This window comes from Choloepus didactylus, chromosome 18, assembly GCF_015220235.1.
Source record: "Choloepus didactylus isolate mChoDid1 chromosome 18, mChoDid1.pri, whole genome shotgun sequence".
In the NCBI taxonomy this organism is placed as follows: Eukaryota; Metazoa; Chordata; class Mammalia; order Pilosa; family Megalonychidae; genus Choloepus; species Choloepus didactylus.
The window spans coordinates 49014098-49024616 of NC_051324.1; the positions used below are offsets into that span (position 1 = coordinate 49014098).

The window sequence follows — 10519 nt, forward strand, 5'->3', positions numbered from 1 at the left end:
TTTAACATTAATCCAATTTGCATTCAGACAGGGAAACAGATATTGAAAATCTTATTTAGAGTTGTAAAGACAAAGAGAGGTTAAGCCATTTTCCCCAAGGCTCAGTGTGGGTGCACAGCAGTGCCAAGACTGGGTCCCCTGAGATCCTGATTCCTATATTTAGGCCAAACTTTTCTGTCTGGATCAGAGACTGATGAGCTCAGATGAAATTTATGTCACTTGGGGCCCACAATACACATTTTGAGACACATAATCCAAATACAACTATTCCTTTTTAAGTAATGTGCTGATATCAGTAAGGTAGTTTTTTGTTCTTGTACTTAAAAAAATTATATCTGTATTTCAGAAGCTTCTTTTGCATAATCCCAGTCAGCTATGACTGAGAATACTGAATATTAATGAAGTTTCTTATGTTCCTGAAGTTACCATTCATGATGCGTTAGCAAAGTTATAGCATTAAATAATGTTTAACATATCCAAGTAGAATCTTAAAATATATCAGATTTCTTTTCTATAAGAAGATTGTGGAAATGAGTTGCAATGTGATTTTTTTCAACATAAGCTTCTTTTCATAAAGGATATGCAAACAATTTTCAAAATACTGGTTAAGGATGCAGATGGGGGAAGGGTATTAGCAATGCAATGCTTTTTAAACAGTAAATGTATCCCTACTTGTCCACAGCTTTATTTTCTACAAATCAGAAAAGCAAGAATGACCAGTTTCTGGGGTAAAAGCTGACTGATCCAGCATTTTAAATGTCATTTCACAATGTGATGCCAGATGCTCAACCTAGGAGACATTCAGCTACATTTATCTAACAATGAGTGCAATAATGGTTACAGTATAAACTCCAGATTGAAACACTGCTAAACTATTACTAAAATATTACTGTTCAACTAGAACTGATTAAAATTCATAGGTGTCCACGTTTAACAAACCCATTATATAAAACTGAATAAGATGAATAAAGAGATTAGCTGCATTTTTCCCTCTATAATAGGATTTTTCTTTTACATAGTATGTTCCTTTAAAGCATTTAAAATATTGACTTACAAAGTCTATTTACAAACACTTCTGTTCCACAAAGGAGTACAATAGGCATTATGTATTGAGCTTTATTACATGGTAGACAATTTGCTAACTGCTACACAAACATTACGGAATTTAATCCTCACAAATAACCCAATGCAGTTAGTATTACCCATTTTAGAGATTCAAAATTTGAGGCTCAGAGAGATTAAATAACTTGTCCCAGATCACATATGTGGTAAGTAGCAAAGCCAGGGTTCAAACCCAGACTCTGAAGCTAATACTCTTAAATAGGTTCTATGTAAAGAGCCATATAAAATCATAAGAAATAAAAATTCTAAGGAATAAAAATAAATAAATAGGAATCACAGCACAACAAACTCCAGCAAAGGTGTTTATTTGATCAGGCATGCTGCAGATTTTGAAACTTCTACTTTTTACTTCCTTTTTTTTTTTAAATCAGAAGTCAGAGCAAAAATAAGCAGGAATCCAAAGCAGCTTATAGGCTTTATATAAGCAGCTAATTGGTTTTGTCCTCACTAGCATCTTTATAGCAAAGAAATTTAAGAACTTGGGCAATAAATTGAGTATCTAATCTCTAAGCTACAGCAAGTAGGGGGGTTTATTTATAGAGAATCACAGAATTTCCATGCTCAAAGGAACCTTAGAGTTGAGACAACTAAGATCCAGAGAGATAAATTACCTAAGGTCACAGAGAAACCAGTAACACGAGAATGTGCCCAGAACATGTAAAATACACACACACACAATGTATATATAAAGGGAGACTTTAAGAACTGAATCCTCAGATAGGAACAGAATTGCTTCTTAAATGGTACTATTTCTAGAACAATTTAACATGAATTTTACAAATCTGAATTTCAAGATGGTGATAGCCTGTTATCTAGAAATCTTCAAAGTCTACAACTGCATAGAATACTTTTGTTTCATAGTTCAGAACTAAATTACTCCCCCTTTTAAAACTCTGATGACTTTCATTCTCTTACCCAAATTAATTTCAAAATTAAAACAATAAAATATATAATGATCTGGTTCAAAAAACAAGATAACAACAACAAAAAAAGATGACATTCTATCAGAAGACTCTGGAAAACCTTGCAGCTGATACTTACATTAACACTAAACTGTTCTTATGCAGGGAGGTGCAAATTATCCCTTTCTCTTTTTTTTTCTCCTCACCTCTAAAAATGAAAAAACAAAAACAAAAACAAAACTGACTCTTTGTTGGTAACTGCTATCAGGATACACTGAGTTGGCAATGACCTTCCCTGGGCCTTAACTATCAGTAGAGGTTAACACATACTTAAGAACAGGTCCTCTACATTTAAAAACATGCCCTAATCTTGCAATTTTTCTGTTTTCTATTTGCCTGCCCCTCCTGCCACATGAATTCCCTCACGTACAGATAATAAAGCAAATAGGAAGTACCCAGAATAGTTCTCCCTATGGCATCTTCTTATTATTGCAAATTATAAGTAAAACTGAGAATGCTTTGCCAGTTTTTAAATGATAAGGAAATTACATCCACTTTCATCATCCAGTGATCGGCAAGTCACACTCATCAATACCATAGTAGTTGGTACATCTGATTATATAAATTTGGGCAGGCATTTGATATATTGCCAATCTTCGCTTCCATGTTATTAAACATGGTTTCTGTCTTCGCACCACAAGTAATACATAAGATCAATTTACTGTTCACTTTAATCGTGTTCTATTTCCCTTTCTGGTTTTTACTAGAAATTCCTGGGATCAAAGATAAAAATGACAAAATTGCCAATATCTGTCTTATAAGTTGACTAAATCCCTGCCAGCCATGATCTAATAGGTGATTTTTAAGCTCACATGAATTTAAGAGACTGAGCAAAATTGGATTACATTAATTCCATTTCTATCTAACTACAACTGTCTGATATGAGGCTTATTAAATCCAGTAGAATATCATAAAATCAAGTTTTGAGGACATGTGATCAAGGAATAGAGGCTTCTTACCCATGCTATAACTCACATGCCTGCTAAATAGTTTTTTGATATTTACTGAAAATAACTACATAGCAAAGCCATTTAATTAATAGAAACAGTCTTCCAAAGCTAAATCAAATTCATCTGATTTTATCACATTTTAATGTATTCCTGTTTTTTAAAGTTACATGATTAACAAGATGAATCAAGCATAAATACTATGGAATGGTTCAGTACCACCTATTGTTAGCTGCTACTAAAGAAAAACCATTTATCAATGGGTCCTTACAAGGTGCATTAAGACATAAAACTTCAAAACCAAGTTGGATGCCTTATTTTTCTGACTCAATTTTTAGGTGGGGGTCTGATCTAGGAATTTACTAAGCCTGGAAGGTCAAGTTAGAAAATACTGGAAAGACAACTATGCACAAGCAACTAAATTTGGTCAGTTAAAAAGCATTCTTCCTTCTGCCTCCCTTCCTTAGATTTTCCTGGTGTCAGGGAATGGTTTATTTTGAACATCTAAAAATACCCTTCCAAAACCATAGGACTAGTCAGATTAACAAAATGTGGTATATACATACAATGGAATATTATTCAGCCATAAAAAGGAATGAAGTTCTGAAACACATTGCAACATGAATCTTGAAGACATCATGTTGAGTGAAGAAAGCCAGACAAAAAAGGACAAATATTCTAAAATCTCACTGACATGAAATAATCAGAATAAGCAAATTCATAAAGCCAGAAACTAGAACACAGGTTTCCAGGGGCTAGGGTGGGGTAGGAAATGGAGAGTTAATGCTTAATTGGTACCGAGTTTCTTTGTGGGGTGATAGAAAAATTCTGGTAAAGGATGATGGTGATGGTAGCACAACATTGTGAATGTAATTAACTCCACTGAATTATATATTTGAATGTGGTTAAAAGGGGAAATTTTAGGTTGTATATATATTACTAGAATAAAAATTAAAAAAAAAAAGACAGAATTGTAGCACACAGTGAACTCTCATGTAAACGATGGACTGTAGTTAACAGCATAATTACAATAATATTGGCTTATCAACTGTAACAAAGGTATCACAGTAATGCAGATTGTTAGTAATAGGGAAACTGTGTATCTGAGGGAGGGGGAGAGGGTATATAGGAACTCTATTTTCTGCATGATCTTTCTGTAAAACTACTTGTCTAATAAAAAATACTTTTAAAAATTATTTTAAAAAACTTACAAAACCACAGAAACTAGTTAGATTACTGAAATATTTAATTCTGTTTCCAATCTGCCACTGGTTGGGAAACAGTAATCTAAGATCTAAGAATGGAATCTTGTAACAAAAGCAATTATTAACTTGCAAGAAAAATGAGATCTAGATTTGAAAAGAGACAACTCTAAGGGTGAAAATAGAAGGACTTTTTATGTTAAAGTTAAAATGCATCACCATCACTAACAGTTAAAATTGACAAATGACCTAAAACGTAAGAATACAGGATGCTAAAAAGAGTACGAATACTTCCAACAGAAATACTGATTTAATAAATCAACATCTTCTGTGGTGATGAATGCACAACTATATGATGATACTATGAACAACTGACTGTACGCTTTGGAGCATTGTATGTTATGCAAATATATCTCAATAAAATTGCATTTTAAAAAAATCAGCATCTTCAATGTAGAAATAGATTATACCTAAGAACATAGGACTTAAAAAGCAGAGCAAAGTTTTTGCCAAACTAAAGATTTTTAAATGATTTAATGGAAAACATAATGTATCTTATGTAGATTATGAAACAATACTTTGTTTTTCATACACATATTGAATGCTGATTTTTTAATAGTGGATGACTATAATATAAGTACATGATAATATGTACTGTGTTTCAAAAGGTAAAAACATCAACAACACTATTCAAAAATGACAAATTCCCTGAATGGGCCTAAAAAGCCTCGACCTCTAATTTGAGTTTTTTATTAAAATTAGCTAATTGCTTTCAAACCAACCTCTAACTAGAGAGTGTTAAAATATATATTTTCCACATGCACTATCTTGGAAAACATGGTTATTTACCATGCAGAAGTTTCTTTAGATTAAAGGATAAAATCTTAAGGGGAAATAAAAGGTCAATATTGCAGTTTTAACTGAATTTTGAAAATGAGCTTTTAGCAAAATACTGGAGTGATTGTTTCAGAAGAAAAGGCAAAGGAAATATGGTCCTCTCATTTTATTAAAAAAGAATTGATTCTAATTCCCTGGTTTTGCAGAGGAGGAAAATGACAAAGTCAGACGAGAAAAGAAATGACCAAAGTTACAGTTCATTGGTGGCAAAGATAAAGATTAACTAACATCTAGGTCTCAACTCCCAATGCAGTATGTTCTTTCTGCCATAACGTATAACACTACTTTATGATTTTTATTATTTGGACAAATTGAATTGATAAAATGAAGCAGACGGGCAAAGAAATATTAAAACCTAATTTTACAGGTTGTAATACAGATCTGTAAGAGAAGCAGTGAGGTATAATGAAAACCAACCATGAGCATGGATTCAAAACACCCATCTGGTGCTCATCACTTCCTAATTATGTGAGCCTTAACATCTCCAGGTATTAAAGTTAGACTTCATAATAAAGCCAAATAAAATAGAATTTTCCTTCAATAATTATTCATTCTCATAATGGAGTCACTAAGAAGAGAATATGACAAAGTAGAGAGGTTTAACTGAAAAAAATCTAAACTTGGATACAAGCGCTAGCCTAGATATTTACAAGTCTCTCACTAATGTCACTGAGTTTAAGATAATGTTGTATACAGCATTTAAAATGAAGGATTCTCTGGATAAGCAAAGAAAAATGAAATATACTGAAGAACTTTAGAAAAGCTTTTTCCACACATTTTATGAGCTCTTATGCTAAGTTAGGCTAAGAAAAGAGCAGGATGGTAAGTCAAAAAAATGTAGGCTGAAATTTTGGCTCCCCCACTTACTGGGTTATGCAACTTAAACACCCTACTTAACCTCTCAGACCCTTGCTTTCCTCAGCTATAAAATAAGAGTTGGGAGAATTAGAAGTAACTGAGGCAAAACATCTAGCTCAGTGCCTGGAATGTAGTAAGCATTCAGTAACAATTATTAATTTTGAAAAGAAATTATTAAAATTTGCCACAAAGCAAAAGTTCACTATAATATAATAAAAAGTATTTAAATGATGAATTTCAATTGAAACTAGAACAATTCAGCATACACTGTGTGAACCTAAAAGGGTTATTATTGCATAGATTTAATGCCGAAGTGTTACAGTAAAGAAAAACAAGATTTTCACTTCTCTGTATCTCTTTAACTTTTTATTTTCATTCAACAGGTATCCACTTTGGCGATGCTACATTTCTGACTAACAGGTACTCTCCCTTAATTTTAACTTAAAAATAATTTTCTATAGCTGTACCTCTGAGTGTGACATTTTTAAAGTATGTGGTTTCCAGTTACAAAACCATTCTACACAGAATATTCCCTATAAAGGGATGTTAATGAATCAACTATAAATAGATCATAAACATCAGTTATCTCCCACCACCCCCCACCTCCTGGAAAAATTGTGGCAAAGATAAAGAAATCTTTCTTTTATTGTATTAACTATAACCACAATTTGAAAATAGCTTTTATTTGCTATAAAGATTTCCTGCACTCACAAAAATTCTCATTTGGAGATCAGCTGTCTTCTTACAACTATAAAATTATCAGCCATTTAAAAAGCATTCTGTAATTTTGAGGATTTAAAAAAATCATTCTATGTATAAATTGTAGACATGAAAACCTTACTTTATTTTACCAACATCTTTTATCAACTTAAGGTAAATATTTAAAATATTTTCAATGAATCAGCAATAAGTTTATTACTTCATAAGAGGCCAAAAAATTGTTTCATTACTTATAAATTAGAACAAAAGAAGTAAATCATTTTAAGAAATACTCAGACAATGAAACTCATTAACACCTATCGTTTCCAATCCTTCTCAATTGTATTATGGCATGGAACACTGTACATCATAATAGAAGACTACCTTCAGGTTTTTAAACACTTCATTAATCATAAATACTGAACATATCAATCAAGGTAAACAGATATGCTTAATAACGTATTTTTTATTCTTATGTTAGTATACAACTGCTACAGATAAATTAAAAAATAAACTATAAAACTGTGAAAAAGGAACTATCAATTAAGTTTTAAAGCACATGCTATAAAAGAATTGTTTCCACCAATTACCCAATCTAGAGTGAAAAGCAAAATGAAAAAGAGCTACTTAGAGTAGCACAATGTTATCCTCCATTCAAACCTTTGCTATTTAGGCTTCCCTTTCCAGATTTCTGTCAACTGCTAAGAGACTATTCAGCAGTTTTAATGACAGTCTGGACATCTACAGTACTACTGAACAAGAAATCGCCATAAATGAACCTCGGTGGGTTTAGCTACATTAGGGCAACATGAAGTTCTATAAATGTAAACACCCAAACTAAAGAGATAACAAGTAAAAGCAATACATGATCCAGGATGGGATCTAACAAGGGAGAAGGCTCAAAAGGACATGAGTGGGACATACGAAAAAAATTGGAATATAGACTATTATACTTCTTCAACTTTGATAACTGCACTTAAGGTGGATAATAAGTGAATACTCTTGTTCTTAGGAGAGGTACATAACAGTATTAAGTGTTCAAGGAGCATGATGTATACAACCTACACTTACATGTTCAGAAAATGGATTGATAGACACATAGATGGATTGACAGACTGATGAACAGATAGGATGATGTGACAAAAGGTGACAAAATGTTAAAACTGGTGGATCTGGGTATCTGGAGGGATAGGGGTATGTGGGAGTTCTCTGTATGGAGTGTGTATTATTTTTGTAATTGTCCTGTAAGTTTTAAAGTATTTCAAAATAAAAAGTTTAAAATTAAAAAAAAAAACAGTAAACATCAAATCTACCTTAATACTGTCTTCCTATGATTACATCAATGTGAAAACTCCACTAAGGATATCAACTTCTTGATTTTCTCCACTTCATACCTGCTTACTATTCTTTCTCTGAACTTAAACTTCACCAAAATACTTCCGACTATCTTCATTTTTGAGGATAAACTCAAAATTTTTCCCATAAGCATAAAAGTAAATCAAGGATAAAGAATTGGGGTAGCTGGTGGTGGATACCTGAAACTATCAAACTACAACCCAGAACCCATGAATCTCGAAGACAGTTGTATAAAAATGTAGCTTATGAGGGGTGACAATGGGATTGGGAAAGCCATAAGGACCACACTCCACTTTGTCTAGTTTATGGATGGATGAGTAGAAAAATAGGGGAAGGAAACAAACAGACAAAGGTACCCAGTGTTCTTTTTTACTTCAATTGCTCTTTTTCACTCTAATTATTATTCTTGTTATTTTTGTGTGTGTGCTAATGAAGGTGTCGGGGATTGATTTAGGTGATGAATGTACAACTATGTAATGGTACTGTAAACAATCGAAAGTACGATTTGTTTTGTATGACTGCGTGGTATGTGAATATATCTCAATAAAATGAAGATAAAAAAAATAAATCAAGGAATAGGCTAAACTGAAGACCCTTACATAACATTTTCACCTCTTGCACCTACCTGATGAGTTTCCTAAATCGTTTGTCTCTCCGTCTTACAATTTCATCCTTCAAATGGAAATGAAGAAAAATACCGAGCGAGATGTACACTGAACTGTGAGTGATCCAGGGTCAACCTGATTCTCTGCCAGAAAAGGCCAAGTAACATTTACTCTTCTTGTAGAAGTCTTTTTTTCTCATCTCCTCCATGAACCTTCTTGTATTACTAAACTATTGTAATTCATCAGTAGTTACAGTACTTCACTTCCCTACTTGGTGACTACTCTTTAAAAACGCTTCCAGGAATTTTCTAATCCATCCCTTAACTCCGTGACTATAACCCTCCCTTGCCAGAGGAGGACAAGTTCCCAACAGAAAAACATCCCTGAATGGACTTTCTTTAGTCTCTCCGACCTTAGTCCCAATCTCAAGGTATATAGACATCTAAGGGTTCCCAGAAACAATGAGCCACAAAAGTACAGACTAAACGGGAAAGAAGAGGAAGTAGCAGAACAATACCCAAACCAAACACAGCACCCAAAATCTCGTGGTCGTCTCTTTCACTCCAGTCTACCACCCTCACTTCCCTAGCTTAATCAAAGTCTCTCTAACTCGGAGAAATGGGCCCCTGGCCCGTCATTTCTCCCTCTACAGAAAACAAACGCTTCACCAAGAAGGTGGCAAAACGAAAAGCAAGCTCTGGTCGATCCAAGCTGTGATGCTTTTTCTGCCGGTTGGAAGGAGGCAAGCCAAGGGTTGTTGTAAAGAATGGAAAGCTGAGCGATACTGGGGGGAGGGGGGAATTAGGGCGCCAGGGCTAATCCCCAGCCAGGGCCCGGGGGCCGCTGGTGGGAAGAGGCAGGAGGCGAACAGTCCGGGGAACTAGGGAACCGGGGGAGGCGGGATGCGCTGGGCTTTGGGGTCGGGAGAAAGCGGGCAGAAGTCGGGCAGCCCCACCAGTGGGTGGGTGGCAGCGCCCGGCAAAGGTGGAGGTTCCGTACGGAGTGAATTTTTCCGAGTAAGAGAGCGGGAATCGCCTGCTCCCCGCCGCCCTAGCCCCTCTGAGCTCACACCTCAAACCTGCTCTTGGTCACTCCGTTCACGTCCCTCCTCATGAGGCCGGCGGATGCGGCCGCGGCCGGGCGCTGCGGCGTGCGGAGTGCAAAGACAGGGGGCCCAGGGCAGGCCCAGGAGTTCCGGGGACCGGGAGGAGGGGCAGGGCACGGGCCGTCGGACCGGGAAGGGACGCCGCTCGGCAACGGCCGGTCCTCCACCACCTCCCGCGGTGGCGGCGGCGGCGGCGGCGGCGACTGCTGGTCGCTAGCTCCTCTCTCTCCTCAGCCTCAACTTCAACCCAAAACAAAAACACTCCCCACCTGCCAGCAACGCCGCTCCTCATTGGGCAGAGCCGCTCGGGCCTCGGAACGGCTGGGAGAAAGGGAGGAGGAGGAGCGCGCGGCGAAGGCGGCGCGAGCCCACCCCTCCCCCACTCCCGGGCGCAGCCCCTGACAGTCCGCCGGGGAGCAGCCGGAGCGCGGCAGCGACGGCGACACCAATGCCACTCTCGCCTCTAAGGCAGGCGAGCCCACAGGAAGATGGAGAGGCAGGGAAGCGTCTATGTCCGTGTGTATTGGCGTAAAGGGTGAGGGGTGAGGGGTGATATGTCGGGAGGGTGCGAGTACGTGCGTGCTCGCCCACCGGCGAGGGAGAGACGAGCGAGAGAACTGCACCCAGCACGGGAACCTCCTCCCCTCCACCAGCAAACAAGCATGCACCAACCCATACAGGAACTGAGTTTTCTGTCCAGTCCCTCCACCCCGCTAGGTTTCGTCGCTTATTGCCGGGTAGACAGTGCTGGCACACACATCCTTCC

The 10519-nt window shown here is 36.9% G+C and overlaps 1 protein-coding gene across 1 annotated transcript in view; it reads right to left on the bottom strand.

The window, feature by feature from the left end:
- The window catches only part of FBXL20 (F-box and leucine rich repeat protein 20), a 114344-nt gene extending 104226 nt beyond the window's left edge, over positions 1-10118 (bottom strand). The window contains exon 1 of the mRNA XM_037807986.1: positions 9720-10118. Within this exon, the coding sequence (XP_037663914.1) occupies positions 9720-9761 (42 nt within the window). The 5' untranslated portion in view covers positions 9762-10118. The remainder of the gene's footprint in view (positions 1-9719) is intronic.
- Between the last annotated feature and the right edge of the window lie 401 nt (positions 10119-10519).